Genomic DNA, 19,078 nt, shown 5'->3' on the forward strand with positions numbered 1-19,078 from the left:
CACCTGGTTGGAAATACAGTTTCTTGTCATTTTTTTGGGAAAACATTCCCATTCTTTTTCCAAATGTTGGAGAATATTTACTTACGTTTTAGGAGGCATTTATTTAGAACCACAGGGGACTTCAAATTTTTTTCAAATCATTTTCATTTTGAAAACAGAAAACAAGAATGAATTTGGGGGTTAAATGGTATTAGATTCAAAATACTTAATTGCTTTAGGTAATGATCAAAGAATGCTTAAGAAGAACAGTATCTACTGTGTGACTGAATAAGCCTACATGCAGGGAGCTGGAACTAGATGATCTCTAAGGTCACCTCCAACCCAAACCATTTTATGATCCTATATTCATTGCATAATTAAAGATTTTTCCTATGTACCTATACCAGCACCACCAGCAGTAAACTTATGGCCTATTCTACCCACAGAATGTCCCATTCCTGAAAAAGCAGCACTCATTGCAGTACTTAGTCCAACTATTCAGCAAACAATCAGCCACAAATACTTTTTTTTCCACCAGGGCAATGATAACACAGCATTAGAGGGAAAAAATTCACTGAAGGAGTGAAAGCAATGCATTTCTCTTCTCTTCTGCTCAAAGGAGTACTGTTGAGAAGGAGAGAAGAGAAACACATTGCTGTTGTAGAGGAGGTTCAGCCAGAGGGGTTTAATTCAGAGCCAGAGGAGACACAAATTTGGGGGTGGGTGCTCAGGTTGATGCTCCACTGTCACATTGCTGTTTCTGCTGCCACCCAGCCGTGCCAATCCCGGCACATCCCTCCTTCCCTGGGTGTCCTAGGTTGACTAGATGATGCTTTTATCCCCAGTCGTCTAGTTCTGTTTATGCTGAATAATAAGTTTTGCACCTTTAAGACTAGTTGCAGAGAGTGAAGGGGGGAGAGAAGAGCGTGCAGTTTGTTTTCAGACACTGCACTCACTCCTCCACATCCCTGCTCCTGGACTGTGTTGTCTGCAGAGGGACAGACAGAGGGACAGAGCTTCCCTTTACTCTTAGTTAGCTTTTAGCTAGCTGAGGCAAAGAAGTTCCCTGGACTGTGATTTTTTCCTTTTTCCCTTTTCTTTGGACCTGTTTAACCCTGCTCTGGACAGAACACCCAGCAGAGCACCGGCAGCTCCAGCTGTGGGCACCAGGCCGGGCCTGGGCATTTCCAGCACTGGAGGGACTGATCAGAGACTGAGTGATAAGAGACTGAGTGAGCTGAGCTGCAACCCGGGGAGGGGACTTTCTCAGTTTGTCACCTCTTTTGGAGCAGCAAGGGGTTTTATTGATGAATATTAATTAAAAACAGTTTTTTTCCACTTTTCTCCAAGGAGGTATTTTCTCCCAGACCGGTTGCAGGGAGGGGCCAATTGAATCTGCTTTCCTAGAGGAGCCCCTCTGGGGGTTCTCTCCCAGATTTGCCCTGAAACAGGACACTGGGCCAGGTTGTGCCGGGGGAAGGCAGCGGTGTCCTCCCGCCCCGTGTGTGCAGCAGGGGGACGCCAGCCCCACGGAAGCGCCTCTCTGTTTTTCTGCCCTCGCGTTACCACTTAAGGCTGACCATAATTACACCCACAGTCATCATTAGCTTATGGAAATCAAGGCCTAAGAACAAAGCGAGCTGATCTTTCCCCTTCGCAACGGGATGCTAACAAAGAAACATGAGCTAGGGAGCTTGTCTGAAAGCATTACTGATGCTGCAGACCATCTCCTGCAGCGGTTTCGCTGCAGATCCCAGAACATGACTGAAATGGGCAAAGGATAAAAGGGCCGAAATCTGAGTACAATGGTATAATGAAGTAGGAGGGAGTAAAAAATGCTTACTGCTTCAGAAACTGGCCTTAAAATAAAAGCTGTACAGATCTGGTTATCCCTGCAAATAGAGGGCACCCTCCTGAGTTGTTTGAGTTTCACTTAAATTGTATGGTTTGTTTTTTCCCAAATTTCTGGGGTTTCAGTATTAAAGAGAATATTTGGATTTGATTCTCCCTTACCAACATACGGTAGCAAGTATGAGATAGCTGAGCAACCTATGCAAGCATCATAAAATATCCTGAGCTGGAAGGGGCCCTTTGAGTCCAGCTCGGGACAACTCCAAAATCCCACCCTGTGCATCCATGAGTGCATTTTCCAAATGCTCCTGGAACCCTGGCAGCCTTGGGGCCGTGACCATTCCCTGGGGAGCCTGGGCAGTGCCCGACACCCTCTGGGGGAAGAACCTTTCCCTGATCTCCAGCCTAAACCTCCCCTGACCCAGCTCCAGCCATTCCCTCAGTGGCAGTGAGGAGATGGATGCACTGTGACACTCTCTGGGGTCTTTTAGGGGTCTCCGGGGTCTCCTCTGTCTCCATTTCTGGCCTATGGAGAAAGTCTTTTTCCAAAGACCCCTAAGTAAGATTTCAATCCTGTTCCATGAATCTGGGTACAAATAATCTATTGATATTTAGATGTGTTTGTATATATATATATTAAAACATGCTTAGAAGTTGTGCTTGATATGAAGTTGTGCTGAAAAATGTTTGGTTTTGTTGAAACTATCCCATTTCTACAGCTTTCTCAACATGCAGTTGCAGCTGTAAGAACTGCAACAAAATCCATGACAAGAGGTGGATGGATACAACTTTTACACCTCCGCCAAAGAGCACGAGGATCTAAGGATTTCCAGGAAAGCACTGACAATGGGATCTGTCATCCCTGAGTTGTACTCCTCCCTGAGCAGTAAATCTTGCTGAAGGGTCCATGTTTTGTCATGCCCTACATGTGTTTCTGGTGTCTACATTTTGGTTGAAAAGGCCAAGTCAGTAGCTTGCTAAGAGAGTGGGAGGAGGTGAAGTTCATGAGGCTCCTTATTCTTCTGTGGGTTCAACACTGTCCCAAGGAGCCTCTGATGTGCTTCCCTAGAAAGTGTCATTGCTCCTGAAAGACAGACATCACCCATTTCAGTGTCCTGGGTGACATCTTTAGAAATGTGTATTTATATATGGATGCCTGTCTGTCAGTACAAGAATTGTTTGCCTGTGTGTATTTGGTTGAGATGCTGATGTTTGTATAAATTATTACATACATTATATATATATAATTTATAGACATTACCTGGCAGCCTCTATACTACAATCTCCAGTAACTTTATCCCAACTCTTGATACATTTTTCTTTTTTGCTGCTGTCTTTCTAAAGGTCCAGTTTTGTGATTCATTTTGGTGAGCAGGAACCTGATTTCACTGCTGTGTTTTTTCAAAGATTCCCACTATTTTTGATGGTGGGAGGACTTGCAAATGCAAGCCATGCAGGCTCAAAAAATCAGAAGTTTCAAAAAGTATTAATTCATGCTCCTGAGGCCAATCTCGCAGGTTTTTTTAATTTTTTTGGAGGCTTCTGTCATGAATGTGGAATGCTTGGGGTTACAACACTGAGCAGAGGCCCAATCATCAGGTAGTTAAATTCCTGAATGCTATAATTTGTGTGCCCACAGTCAGCTGTGGGTATAAAAATGTGCCCAAAGACTTGGAGGTCAGGGAATACGAGGCCCAACCTAAGCAGATTCTGAGCAGCATTTTTTCCCCTCTTTCCACCCAGATGCTGCAGAATGCCCTTCCTTGCTGACAGGCCAGCATGTTCTGGCACTCCAGAGGAATTTCTCTCTGTGTGGTGCCTTGAGCAGCTTCCCACTTGCCAGGGATGTGCCATGGGACCTGGCAAAGGTGGCCGGGTCTGACCCTGTTTGCTCAGCGCTCTGAATGAAGAGTAACTAACATTACTAACATTTTGCTTCCTAAAAGTCTCCCCAGCTCAGCTTTCCTCGGCAAAATTCCCATCAAAGCTCTGACCCTGAACCCTAAAGGTACTTACTCACTCAAATCTAAGACACTATGCCAAGCTAGGTGCTTAATTAAAGATTGAAAATCATTAGCTCCTATGAGCCACTCTCTCAGCAGTTTCATTTGTCATATGTCAGTGCCTGATATCTAATCTTGAATGGTTTACAGCAAGACCTACCTCCCAGAGGAAATTCCCATCATTGGGCTGTGCTGCCTCAGATTAATCATAGGAACATTTCTCAGGTCCCTTTTCCACATACAGGTCCACTCCCACCCCAGTATGATCTTGCCAAGTAAAATTTTCTAACTACTGCTACTTTGTTAAATGAATTGTGAAATAGAACTTTAAAGATTTCTTAATCCCTCATTTTTTTATACCTATATAAATCATACATTTAAAATGCAATTTGAGGGCTGTCTGCTGCCAGTTAAGTAGAAAAAGCCTTGTGAAGACCAAAATAAAAAAGAATTATATGCATTAAAAGAAATTCACCTTTTCGAGTTCCATATCTAGACCCAACTGCATAACATCAGAACATCAGATACAGTTTCTGTACATAGTAAAAGTCCTATTTGGATAAAATATAGACATACATATATATATATATATATATATATATATACACATATATATATACATATATATATACACACACACACACATATATATATATACACACACATATATATATATATGTATACAATAGTTTTACATATATATATGTAAAAACAATAGTTACATTTTGTGCATGTATGTGTTTTGGCTTACTCCTGTTGGCTTTTGTTTTCCTCAATGGAAATGCACATTGTTGTTCCAAGTGTTGAGTGTAACAAAATCCATATAACTTTTTGACTGAAGCATCAAAAAGAAATAAAAGACTTGAGGAGTTTTTCCTCATCAAATATGCAAGTGATCAGCTTTTGTTTTGGGTAATAACTACCAAAAGAGACAGATTCTGGTCACAAGATGTCACCACCTCTTTGGTGCTCATGCAGCTGCAGCCAGGGGAGCTGATGGCTTGCTGATGATGTGTGGGCACAGGCTAACCCAAATCTCAGTGCAGCCTGGGCCCCACCACTGCTGACAAAATGCTGATCTCCTGGACCCCTCTGGGAATCCAAGCTCAGTTTGTTTGGGTTTGGCTTTTCTTCTTGGATAGGCAATGGTTGTAACTAAGATTAGTAGGGTGTAATGCTACGCTTCTAATACAAATGTCCTGAAATTATTCTTGGTTAATAGCAGATCACAGAGCCCAAAACTGAGCAGTTCATGGTGTGTCTCCTTGGGTTATGTTCCCTTCCTGTGAGGAGGGAGCATGGAGCCAGCAGGAGAGGAATAAGGCTATTTCATCTGCATGGCTTTCTTTCTGCTCCTCTCTGAAGCTGTTCCATCAAGCATCACAACAGTGTTTATATTCTGTGAGATGTGGGATGGGGAACTGAATTACTGTGCTTATTCCTCTTGTCATGTCCTTGCTTTCCTTATTGTTTAGTTTGATGGGAGCAGGGAGCCTCTGCTTTGCAGCAGGTCAGTGTCCAGACACAGCATGAGCTGGATTTTCTCTGCCACTGGCCAGAGTGAGCAGGGCTGGGGACCATTAGAGGTGCCTGGAGGTACCAATTCACCTCCTCCTGCCCTCCACTTCCCTCCCTGGGTAAGGCACCCCCTTCCATAGACAGTGTCCCCACTTAATGTGTTGAAAAAGCTGAGGAAAGCCCACTGCACTCTTTACACAAGTTCTCCTCTTGGCTACCAGGAAAATTAACCCAGCATTTTGGGACCTGCAGCCCATTTGACGGATGTCCCTGCTGCTGTGAGGGTGAACAATAGCCTAATCCATCAGTGTTTCTTCTCTACTTTCTAGGAGAAGAGAAAATAAATTTTTGATCAACAAACTTCTGCAATTAGTTAAAACATTCTGAAGATTATTTTTACAGTGAAATGTTGCAAAGCAGTTTCCCTCAGAAGCCTGATCCTCCCCATCATCCCCAAAGTGTGCTAGCAGTGTTCCACCCTGTTTTCTATGGAATTTTTTGTAAACCTTAAAGGTAAAATATCACCTGAAATAGTTAAAAATATTTCACTGGTAGTTTTATTCTGTCAGGCAGAACAGATGTGTCAGGTTTGAGGTCGTGCAGTGATATTTCACTAGATGTTTGATACATGCCTTGCATGCATTACATGGTATGCATGGGCATGCACATTTCTTGAATAAAACCATTTAGCAAGTCCTAAAATATTTGGCTATTCCCCCCTCTAATTTTAAAGCAAATTGTTCAAAAAGTAGGGTAGTACCAGATGTAGCTGCTGGCAGTCTGTGCTAAGGGTGTGTTTCTGGAAGAAGAAAATAAGCTAACAAATCCAGCCCAACTGGAAGCAGGAGATCTATCCTCATGAGATTTTGAGCCAAAGCTTGCATATTCAGGACATATGGATAAGTCCTTAGTTATCCATCTAACCCACCCAAGCTGTAACACCAACATTTTTGGAATTGGATTTATGTAACTGACTGCAAATCACTTTAAGCGGGAAGATTAAAAATACGGCATGAAGCACAACTATTGAAAACTTTTCTTTCATGAGTGGTCTCACAAGGGTTGTGTAGTGAAATAATTTGTCACTTTTTGAGAAAGAAACTTTCAGCAAATGACGGACCCGAGGCTGTAAAACCTGGAAAGTAACATTCTTTGCATCCCTGAAATGACTTAGGAAACAAAGTCACATTTTAAAGAATACTTTAGGCTTATAAGAGCATAAAATTAGTTGGCTTTCACATTTGAAACTGGGATTCAGCCTCCACTGTGACTTCAGAACATTTGATTCAGAGTCTTTTTCTGGGCATTGCTCCTTATCTTTACATCCTGTCAGGTGACAGTGTGGGCAGCCTGCAGCAAATTAGGCACTGTGCATCTTGCAGGAATGACTAATTACAATGCTTCACATGAGGTGAAGGGAGCTAACACTGTCTTACATAAAATATCCATAGACCATATACATAAATATGTATAAATATTCATAATTATGTGCACACGCTATATATATATTTATGTCTGTTTATGTATATATAATGTAATATAATATAATATAATATAATATAATATAATATGTAATATATAAAATTTCTGTATCTTTATATGTGTATATATGTAATTAATGGTAATCAACAAATCACCTCATTAGCTGTTTTACAGCCAAAGGAAGTCAGCAAAAGAACCCCTTTCCAATACTACAGGCCTATTGCAACAGAAACTATGAGAAAAAGCCATGTCTTAGGTGGAAATGTTGTCCTAAATAATTGAAAAATCTCTTCTGAAGAGAGCCTGAATTATTTATTTTTTTCCCCACACTCTTATTGTTTCATATGTAAAATAAGCTGTTTGTCATCTTCCAGGCATTACAAAAAACAGCAGGAAAACCCCACTGCTGTAACAAAGGAGTAAATATTGCCATGGTGTCAGGCAGAGTTGCTGGCAGTCAGAGTGATGGGTGTGTTTCTGGAAGGGCCAGTTTCTCCTCCACATAACCACAGTCACTGTCTGTTGTAAGAGCCTAATTGATTGATACACTGTTAGAAACATTTCTACTTTTTGCTAAAAGCTGCAATCTGCTACCAATTTGTCAGTTTGTTCTTTTAACTCACCCCATAAAAACAAGCAGAAACCTCCATTTTTATAAATGAGATTTCCCGTGAGAGACAGTCATTGTTTTGAAACTCTCAACAAAAAGTTAAGCTTAATGATGCGGTTTCCCAGATGTTACTCTAAGTTCATTTATCCCAGAATAAAGATACTTATTTCTAAAAATACATGGTAGAAAGCTGTCTCATAAAACAGCATCAAAGCTGACTTGGTTTGTTGATATTTAATTTTTCACTACTCTGTAAAAGTTTTGCCCACAGATCTCTCTGTAATCTTTCAAATTTGCAACAAAACATTCTTTCAGTAACATTTGTGTTAGACTTACATTTAGCCCCTCCTTTGAGGGCTTGTTTTCATTTACCACACTTGTTCTTTCCATCCCAAATCACAGCAGATGTTTGGAAACTGACAGGGAAGTTTGTTCCTCTGCTCTTTCACACCGTGCGGTGCCACTTTGCCACCAAACATAAATCTTCCATCAGGAGAGTCTCGTGCCACCAGGAATCCCTGAGCATTTATTTACTCTAAATCACACCAATGACAAGATTACGATTTTGCCACTGGTGCTTCCTATTGCAAATTTAGCAGAAAGTTTGCAAACCTGCCATTAGCTGAAACAATTCTTAGAAATTCAGTGCAGAGCCATACAGGATGCAGTGTGGGGCAATTAGGGTATTCATTCATTCCACAGTCATCAGAAATTCCCTGAGAAGCCTAAATTTCTTTTTTTTTTCCAATGAGATCATTTATTAGAAGGTTGTATTGAACATCTCAACCCTAGACAGAAGTAAAAGACCCCTGCAAGACTGTTTTTCCCCTCCTCTGTTTGCAAAGTTTGTGCAATTATTTTTACAGCATGCTGCTTGTTCCACAAAGAAAAATTCCTCTGGGCTCTGTTTTTAGCAGCAGTGAAGTACCAGCAGTGAAGATCAGCTTCTGAGAGCATCCCAACAAAGGCAAATTATTAAAGCCACACTGCTGTACTTACAAACCCCTCTGACCGCCAGGCATGTGTGGGACAAGTGCTGGAAGAGATGGAGAATGGGCAAGATTTCTGAGAGCACATGAGAAAGTCCTTGTGGGGGTATAAAAGAACACTCAAATAATTGCTTGAGGGGAAAAAAAACCTGGTGGCCAGAGTATTGACTAATGATCCTAGCAATGAACCTCTGGGCACCTGGTAGATGTCCAGTGGGGTCATCAAGAGCCTACCACTGACTTCAGAGCAAGCTGGAAACAATTGTATGTGGGGTTGGGAGCTTTTTGTGTCCTTTTTTCCTCGTGTTTCTGACTCGGAAGGCTCTGAGATTCAAAAAGAAGACTAAAAGGAAGGTAGCATATTTGTTGGCTAAAAGTTGTTCTTCTAAGCTAACTCAAAAATTTGGAATGACTAAAAAAGAGCTGCAGGCCTTACCATTACAGATGTGAATGCAGGGTACTTTAAATGGTGAAAATGCCATGAGATTTCTGTAGGAAGCCACAAAAGCCTACACTTCCTTTACCATCTTTACTGTCCATTACCACTCTAAGGTAGGAAATACCTTATTTGAAAATATTTGAGAACTTCTAAAGCAATGAAGGAATTAAAACGTTCCTGTTGTGTGTGTTTTCTTTCTCACCTTTTCTTCCTATTCATAACATGGATAAAATATCTGCACTTTGGTTCTTTATAGCAGCTGTAATGAACAGAAACTTGGCACCAAAGCGCTTCTGAATTTTAAGACAAGCCACACACAGATCAGCAGGACAGCACTGACAGATTTTCTCAGAGCAGTACAAGCATTTCCCAGTTGTGTTGTGAGAGTTTTGGAAGGAAAAAGGAGAAAGATGGAAGTTAAGTGTTGTACCCAGGCAAATGGAGGAGCCAGCAAGGGAAGGATGGACCCTTCCAACCTTACCTATTCCATGATTTTGTGATTCTGTGGATGCTTCTGTAATTCTGTGATCTCTGACTTGAGGGTGAATAAGGACCATGTGGAGGATGTAAGAATGACACCCATGCATAAGCAAAATCCCCTGGTTTCAGATTTTGTGTCAGACTCACAGTGTAGTCCAGGTTCACCAAGGACCCCCAAACCAGCCAGATTTCGGGTGAATGTAGGGCAGATTCCAAGTCTGCCTGGATTCTCAGAAGGAACTTGTGATTTCACACCGAAATTGCAGAAAATTCTGGAACTGCTTTTGCAAGGGTCCAACCCAGAAACACAGAAAGCATATTCCAGGTTCCAGGGTTTTGTTCCAACCTTAAGTTTTGGTCAGTCCTGAATTCAAAATGTCTTATTTATACAAATACCAAATTATCTCGGAAGAACCAAAATCACTAAATATTATTTACTGTACGACTCTGAATATTCACATAAAGGGAATATACATCATAACACCAAAATTATTTCTAAACATGACCCCCAAAAACATGTTTTATATTAGCACATTCCTCTGGATTTTATGGAATATACTTAAAACAAAAAAACTACACCAAATTCTTTCAGTCATTCTTAGCTTTTGAAAGCAAAACAATGAATTAATGAACAGCTATGGGTATAAATAACTACTGAAAAATGCAACAAAAAGTTAGTAAATTCCAAAATACTATTTCTATTTTTAAAAATGGGAAAAAATATATTGTTGGTATTGCAAGCCTTTGTATTTCTTTCTTAAAATATGAAATTATTATAATTTCTTTTTTGCAAGAACATTTTTAAAAAAATAGAATTATAAATAAAATTTATTTACATGAATTCTGCTACGAGAAGTATCTGTAAAAACATGCACTTATTTGGTTTGCTTATGTCCCTCTGCTTATGAAATTCTGATGAAAAGTAAAATATAATGTGCTTCACAAGAATCAGCAATGTGGTCTGGTGGTTACTGAGCTGTATTTAGAATCGGGGGACCCATGATCAGTGCCTGGTTCACATAATGAGCTCTTTCTGTCCTTGGGACTTCACTGTTTTCCATCTCAGTATCTGCTTTTGCTCTTTTGTCCCTCTTTCCCATCTGGACTGTGGCATGTTCCAAGCAGGACCTGCCTCAGGATCTCCATGGGGGTGGCACACACACACCACAGAGGATGCCAGCTTAAGCAGGGATGGGAATGAATCTAGCAGTAATAAATCCTCCCTGGCAAGTTTAAGAGTTGACTTCCATCTTGTTTTGCCTCCAAACATAATTTATGATGCTTAGCTGAAATTCCCAGCCAAAGTGAAGCGATCAGACCAGGAGCTGGTCTTCCAATGGTCAACTGCTGAATGAAGTTCTTTTATATCTGTGGCAGCAATTTTTAGGAAAAAAGACTGTGGCCCTCAAGGCTGTTTTTCTGTTTGGCTCTTCAGTCACCTTTCTCCTGCACATCTGGAGACCTCAGTGTGAACTCTCACTGAAGTACCCATCCTGTCTCTACACTTGAGATTATGCCTCTCTCACCACACTGAATTTATGCAGTATTTCCATCCCAGTGAACTCCTGCCCATACAGAACCTTCTGTTTCAGAGCATGGCCGACGCAACTGTGCTAGTAAGCAAGATCCAGGCTGTAAAATAATTGCATTGCTTCTATCACCACCAATTCTACTCTCTCTGCCCAGTGCTCAGTACAGGACTGAAAGCACACATGGTTTTAGAGGAGGAAAATTCAGTCTTACTTTGGGGACTAGAGAAGGAGTCAGATTTTATTGGATTGCTACATTGGTATATTGGATTTTTCTGCAACACTGGAGTGGAGGGCTTTTCCTAGGGGAAAACACTTTGAAGGCTATAATCTCTCCTGAGGTAGATACATATGATGCAGAAAGATTTGTTACACTTTTTAAAGGACAAGCTTTGACAGCTATGAGGATTAGTGAACACAAATCAGCATAGCTCCATGATGTTTATTGTCACCACAAGAAGCAATTCAGTCATGGTTGTAGACATGAAACTGCTTCTTCTTCTGCAGCTCTTTCAGCTTTGTATTTACAAAGAAATAGTTGTGCATCTGCTAAGAAGTGCATTGTATACTACTTTGTGTATTTCACTAGAGCTGGGGTGAAATAAGTGATTTGGGGTTCACTGGAATAAATATCTGGAAGTGCTGTGGAAGTTGAGCAATGCAGTTTTGTCCCATCACAAGCCCCGGCATCCCTTGGGATGAAAAGCAGTGATTTATCATCATGCTAAACAGATCCAGCAAGGTCCTCCCTGTTATCAGGGCTGGAAAGAAGGCTTAGGAAGCAGAAAGTTTTACAGGAGTACCTATAATACATGGTACTATAGGTACCATATATACATGGCCAGCTCTGAATAAAAAGAAACAGGATAAAAAAGGTGAACAACAGGTGGGTTGATGTGGGTGCGGGATAGCGTCAGAGAGAGGGGTGAGCTCTCAGAGAGAGGGGTGAGCTCTCAGGAAATGCCTCCTGCCACCAAGCCAGCCTCCCCCCCCTCCTCCAGCACACAAGTTCCCATCCCTCATCCTTTCTGGAATACCTTTCTTCCAGCCTCATTGTTGTGCAAGTTCATCAGCCTCCGTGCATTCTTTTTGATTTCTCGGGCATCAACAAACCTCCGGGAGAACTCAATGCCGTATCTGATATCCGCAGAGCAGCCTCCCCACTTCCAGCCCTCCTCCTGGTTGTAGTAGCCCTGTTTCTCTCGGTCACAGCCACAATTGCTGAGGTTGCCCTGGCTGCAGGCGGCCGTGACAGCGTGCGCGACCCCGGCAGCGGTAATGGCATAGGTGAACGCGGCCTCCCTGCTTCCTGTGGAGAGAAGCCAAAAGCTGATGGGTTGGCAGAAAGGCAGCTGAGGAAAGCACACACACATCATCTACAGCAAGGGGGTCAGGCAGCAAAGTGAGGAGGGGCATCATTCCTCAGCGTGGATTTCTCATCTTACGGAATTCCGCGCGTGTTTAAGATGCTTGGCTCAGCTCGGGCAAATTACCCCAGGTATGCAGGCATGGGATAGTCCCAATAAACCCCTTCACCAGAGGGGAACTTGGCAATGAATCTGGACAGTCCTGAGGTGAGGCCACAGGATTTGTTTTCATATTGTCCAGCCAGGTTTGCAAGCTTGAAGTTTATCTGTTTCAGATTAATAAAAAGTGAGTTGACAGCTACCTCTAAGCATTGACACTGCAATTGGAAAAAGAACTGCTCAGACAACAACAACAACAACACCCCTGGGACACATATGGGGCTGATTATTAATCTAACTTTGGTTGATTATTAATCTAACACTAATGGATGCTCCAGTAGCATCCATTACTGATGCTGAGTGTAAAGTACTGCAGGAGAGACCCATAGAGACAAGAACTGGGTAGGGTTCATTATTTTTCAAGGCAGAGGTTACCCCTTTCCCTTGCAGACTTCTCCTGTTCATTAGTTTTGCTGAAGTGATCCTTTTCCACTCCCACTCTGACTCAAACCTCTGCATTACCATGGCTATTCAGCATACAAAGGGCACAGAAGTGCTGTGACAGCACTATTTTCTCCCCAAATTAGGTGAGATACTGTCCTGGAAGCACAGCCTTATTTTTAAATAATAGCTGGTTTAGAAAAGGAGTTCTTTTTTGGTAGTTTTGGGGTTTTGGGGTTTGGGTTTTTTTGTTTGTTTGTTTGTTTTTAGCAATGCTGCTACTTGCAAAGGTTCCTGGTTGCCAATTCCATGCAACAGCAGTTGGTGATGAGTGTCTGAGGAGAGGTGAATAAGGTGAATATGAGGAGAAGTGAATAAGGCCCCTTTCTAAACTGATTGCCTGAGGTGCCCGTGAGGTGCAAGGAGGCAGAGTGGTGGGAGGGGAAGGTACAGCCCATCCCTGCTCTTGTGTGAGACCACACTCTGTCACTGACTGCACACAGGGCTGGATCGTGGTGCTTTGCTGCTGTTATTTATGACACTTCCACACAAGTTCCCTTCTCAATGCTTTCCCCACAAGTTCCCTTCTCATTGCTCTCCTCTGTGTGTTTCTCTGGTAATAAACAGACAATCCTGTAGTGCTGCAGCCAAAGAATTACTGTAAAGAATTTGCAGAAAGTTGCTGAAATGCTTTAATGACCACACACAGAGCTCTAGCATCATTAGTGGATTTGGGAAGGGAAAAAAAGGAACAAATTTTCCAGAGGAGGAAAAAAAAAATAAAACCAACTTAGACGCTAGTTCTAATTTTTTAATTTTTGGATTCATAGATGTCACAATTATTCTGGAATGATAACTCCACAGTGGGGGAGGATTTATATTTCTTATTTTCACTGCTAGCTTCCTGAAAGATTATACCATTGCCAGATACGAGGAAGATCCTACAAGAAACAATCAGAAACGGAGGTTTGGCACCATTTGCTTGTTTCTCCAAAGAAATAAAAAATAAACTTTGGCTAGGGAAAAAAACAAAAGGGTTTTGTGCTGTTCAGCTACCGAGAAGGTTGAGCTGACATGTGCATTATTTGAGTAGATGGGGCAGTTGCAGGAGTGCCTCTGTTTCAGACCCAGCAGTGTTTTGTTGGGGTGTACGATGTGTGCAGTCTGGTTCAGTGCTTCCCAAACCATGCTCTGCAGAACACTGGTGGTCCAGGAGGCCACGGCAAAGGGTTCACAGCTAACCCACAGAGCCATATTAAACACTATTTTAAATCGTGTTTTCAATTAAAAGTTTGATGATAACGATACCTGGTGGTCTGTAAGAAATTCTGAGGGTTTATAGCAATCCAAACCAGCTATGGAACCACTGTTCTAGCTCCTAGTGTGATCTTCACATGTTGGTATTCACTCCTCTCCTCTTTGCTTGCCAGCTAAGTTCAAATCCAGGACACTTGTTTTAAAATTATTAATTAAAATTATAATGTGTTAAAAATTATAATGTGTTTAGAATTATTAATGTGTTCTGTTGACTTGCATGATTACTTTCTTTCTTCTTTTAAAAAAAATTCCATTTCTAACATATAAATTGAACTATTGGAAGTATGAGATGTAATAGAAGCTACATTTATAGATACAGTTGGCTTTTCTTCAGAATGAGGGTAAACAACAATGCAAAACCAGACCTAGGGAAATTTTTCGTCAGACATCTTTGAAGTATATGTAGAAAAGCTTATTAACAAGACACTTATTCCTGTGAGGGAACATAGCAGCTGTGACCTACAGTTCAGTAGATTTACTCAGAGGTTTAGTGACAGTTGCTCATATTTTGTGTTTCAGCTCCAGAGCACGTGGTAAGACATTTTATTACAGCCACTGTGTCTATGCCTTCTTTGTAAATTTTCACACGTTGCTTCCCTTGGTCAATTTCATAAAAAGAAAGAAAATCATCTCTTTATTTTCCTTTCTCTCCCTCCCATTCCCATTATACCCCTGACTACCATCAACAATAAAGGAAAATATCTTTCCTTTATCCATCTGAGAGCTAACAGCAGTGATGGAATTTTCTCAAGTCATGGGATAATATCCAATGGAAACCACACTGACTCTCTTAAGAGATTACTCTCCTGTTTCAATGCAGCTCTAAAATAAGAAGGTCTAAGAAATTAGCAAGTTAAGTTGTCCTGCTAAGAATTAAATTTTTGGGGGTATTTTTAAACTAGAATATGTTCTAAAACTTCACTAGTGCTCCTGAACAGTTCACTAAGGTCCCAGGATCAGTGGAGTCTATCAGAAACTGCTGATGGAGGAGGGAAGGGAACCTCTGTGCTCAAATAATATCTGCTGTACACAAAGCTTCTCATTAGCATGTCATCACTTGGAATCAGTTCTAAGCAAGTCTTTGTTAGGCAGCTAAAAATATTTAAGTAATGATTGCTGTGATACCTTAATGGAGAACAATAATCTCATTTTACGAAATTTTCTGAGATTTCAAAAATATTATTGGTCTGCAACAACATCCAGAAATTTCATGAAATGAAGATATAAGTAGCAGCAGATTTGGGGTTTGACCTAAATTTGGGGCTAGATATTTCTTTTCCCAGTGAATATCCTGATTATCTAGTTATTTGGCACTGTATACACTCAATTTCTCAGAAGAAAAAATCTTGTCTGACTTCCAAAGTTTTCTTTCACATAGACCAGAAAAATTCTGTTGAGTTTTTTATTTTGGTGGAAAAGACACTGCTTTGGCTTTATTGCAACCCTTGGATTTGTCCATTTCTCTGTTAGAAATTCCTGCCTTGGTGTCAAAGATGACAGTTCTGACTTTATTCCCAAAACATAGAAGGGATGTTTTCATGAATATAACATGAACTAATAACTATCTGATCTGATAACTGTCTAATTTAATAACTCCAAAAGGAGATGACTGCCAGTATTAATTAAAATTAAGCCTTTTTTCTTTGGTGAAGGTGCTCAAGGCCACTTCTAGCAAACTGCCAGGCTATCAAAGGAGTCTGTCATTTGCCAGTCTGAGTTACTGCTATTTTCTTGACTTTATTTGCATTCTAATAGAACTTCAAAAGTGTTCTAAGAGCCAGCAATGCAGGCAGCTGCTGCTCAGACAGATTTTGGACCACTGATTCCTTAGCACTTGTCTTCTGGCAGGCAGGCAGAGAGGAGCCTTTATCTGTCCTTGGAGCCATGGAGTAGCCTGTGTTTTACCCCTCTTTTAGATGTCATTTCTGGCTAAGTTTTAGACTTCTAACTGAGCACTTAACTTAGCATGGTTTGATGTAGAAATTCTTCCAAGTTCCACGATTGCTGTAGTTTACCAGACTCAAATGTGCACAGATTCAGCAGAGTATTTCCAGCCTGGAGCCACAATGAGCTGAGAATCTCATGGGCTAAATACATATTCAGTCATCCAGCTGTGAGCACAGGGTTAAAGATTGAACTGTCCCATAGCTATTTGCAAGACATCTATTTTGTCAGAGTAATTAGATGAGAATTCTGCTGTTGCACACACCATCCTGAAATCACTTATGTCAGCAGCTAGATGAATAAGGCTGCCACTGAATGTCAGCCATTAGAACTGTAATTTAACTTGAAATATTTAACTGCAGAACACAGAGTGTTTGGCCAGTAATTTCCTAGATCTTGCATCAGCAACGATAGAAAAAATACTACACACTGTTATCAAACAAAACAAATTCTTCATGCACTTGCACAAGACAAAAGATTGATTATATGACAGAATACAACATAGGTCAATGGGAAAAAGAAATGAACCACAGCAAAACTAAAAGTTTTTTTGACAAACCTACCCTTTTCAACAAGTCTGGTAAGCTGATGACAGATTGAGTCATTTTTTATGGCAAAAGACAATGGATACATCCAGATGAATAAACTAAAAATCAGACAACTGCACCCTAAGTAGTGTCGGATGAAGACTTTTACAGACAAGTTTATTTCCTTTGTAATTTTGTATTTTATTCAACACCCATATTAACAATTCTCAAGGAAAATACTGCAGGCTCTTCATTTTGGGTTTGATCCTAGAGCAGTACAAGTCAGAGGGAGTTTTCTCATTGTCTGGAGCAGATCCTTTATTTGCATTTTCAGTGTAATTAACTTTGAGCTTCTTGGTTTATAAAAGCAGGGACTAATTTAATTTAATTTAATTTCTCTGTCCCTCTAGCTTTCTGTACCCAGTGCTACATGTCAGAACTAAAGGCTACTGAAACCACTTCGTGCAGGCAGAAAAATTAAGGCAGAGGAGCAGAAAACTCAGGAGGATCTCTACTCTGTCAACTCTGACATAGGCTAACAAGACAGATGTTCCTCACAGCAGCTTTTATTGTTGAACAATCTCTATTGTTCCTGTTCTTAAGGATCTTCAGTAGAGGAGGTTCCAGGGTCTAGCCCAGTACCTTAGGACCCTTCCTGGCATGTATTTCACTAATATTAACCTGAAATTGTCTTTCTGAGTGCAAACTCACTGCTGCTTTCTCTAGAGCTGCCAAGAGCAGATTATTCCCTCCTTCTAGCAGCAGCTTTGAGATCTGTAAAGCCTTCCACCCCTTCCCAGATGTGTTGCATTGTTAGCTCTTGCCCAGCACCCCAAGGGCCCTGCTCCTTGCCCTGCTCTCCCAGCTGGCTGATGGAGTTGCAGTGCTGGAGATGTGACAGGGGCTCCAGCTGAGGCCTTGCCTCCTTGGGCCAGAGCAGAAGGAGCCCTTCATATGCCTTGTGTGCTGCAGTCCTGTTTGTTCCTGCCAGCATTCCTCCTTTCACAGCAGCAGGACACTTTTACTCAATTTGCAGCTGTCCTCTGTGCAGCTGCTCTCCCTCCAGATGTTTCTCATCTTGCGTTTGCGCAGATGATCATTCCCACGTACAGATCTTTGCCTTCCTGATTTGCCTCCTCTTTCTTTGCTTTAAGGCTTTTTTTCTTCTTTTCTGGATCACTTATCCGTGATCATGTTCAATTTTGACCCAAACTTCCTCCAGCTTCCTTGTAGTCCTTCCCAACATACTATAATTCACAAATGCAATGTGCACAGCTTATCCTCCTGGTCAAGTCCAGAGTATAATGCTGACTGGTACCAGCTCCAGCACAGATCACAAGAAACCCAGCCAGCACACCTTTCCATTTTGATAAATACCTTCCAAGATATTTCCAGATGGTCTGTAACCATCTGGCAAGTTCTTATTTTTCTTTAAGATCCCTTTAAGTCCAAGATGTAGGGTATAAACTGCTTCTGCTCTGCCTCTGAGGCCCTGGGTGGCCCAAGAAGGAAGAAAATTAGTTTGGTTTAATGTGATTTGTTCTTGCCAGATCCTGGTTGACTCTTACTCATGCCCTTGCTCTTAGTTATGAGCTTACAAATGGGAGTTTGTTCCCATATCTTTTCATTTACTGAAGTTAACCTGATTGGTCCTACAATTCCTTTCTTTTAGGTTTTTGGTGGTTTTGTTTTGCTTTTTTTTTTGTACAAAGGCAACACATTTGTCTTTTCAATTCTTCTTAATTAGAGTTCTCCACTAGTTTTCAGCACTAGTGGCTGTAAGGACAACCACTCACTCCATTAAATGTTCTGAGATGAGGGACAGCTAACTGGAAAGCAATCAACACAGACAAATTCTGCTCTCTCAAGCTCAGAGGGTTCCTCTGTTGATGGTGTAAGTTTATAACCATCTGCACACCATTCACCTGCTTAGGGAAGTCTGAGGCAAGAAGTGCTTGGCCTTCTCAATATTATCCTTGTTTGTATTCTCCTCTGGAGTCCGCTCCACTGGGCAGTGGATCAGACTTTGTTCTACATCTCCTACTCACTGACAAATTACTGCTAACTCATTGATTTCTGTGTAGCTTCCTTAAATTAAAAAAAAAAGGGTATGGCCATCCATGGTTGTGAGGTTCCTTTGAAGCACCTGTGCTCAGAAGTGTTCCCAAACAATGAATGTGGTGCTGGCTGAATATCCCAGAAATTTCAGGGGTGGAACCTGCTGATGGTCATGTTCAGCAATGTTGTCTTTACAGTGCTCATTCATTTCACTTTTCCTCCTTAAACCCCTTTCTACTACAGTCTAATGAAAACAATCTTGTTTAATTTTGTTTCATCCATACAGGTCTGTTAAGTTGAACTAGAGCTAGAGCAGGGGTGATTACAGCAGCTTCTTCCTAGGCTGTCTGTATTTTCAATTACACATGGCCAGGACAGAGAAAATTGCAGATCTCAAAGCTGAGCATGTGTAGTGATATGACATAATGGTTTATTTACAGATTCT

General features: G+C 41.2%; 1 protein-coding gene and 1 long non-coding RNA gene across 3 annotated transcripts in view; one reads left to right on the forward strand and one right to left on the reverse strand.

The window, feature by feature from the left end:
* LOC143694085 (uncharacterized) overlaps positions 1-19,078 on the forward strand; it is a 106,762-nt gene that overhangs the window by 85,908 nt on the left and 1,776 nt on the right. The window lies entirely within an intron of this gene.
* WNT7B (Wnt family member 7B) overlaps positions 1-19,078 on the reverse strand; it is a 94,927-nt gene that overhangs the window by 3,537 nt on the left and 72,312 nt on the right. For both annotated transcript variants that reach the window (XM_054631563.2, XM_054631562.2), the window contains exon 3: positions 11,918-12,189. In XM_054631563.2, coding sequence (XP_054487538.1) covers positions 11,918-12,189 — 272 coding nt within the window. The remainder of the gene's footprint in view (positions 1-11,917; positions 12,190-19,078) is intronic.

Source organism: Agelaius phoeniceus, chromosome 5 (genome assembly GCF_051311805.1).
Source record: "Agelaius phoeniceus isolate bAgePho1 chromosome 5, bAgePho1.hap1, whole genome shotgun sequence".
Taxonomy (NCBI): domain Eukaryota; kingdom Metazoa; phylum Chordata; class Aves; order Passeriformes; family Icteridae; genus Agelaius; species Agelaius phoeniceus.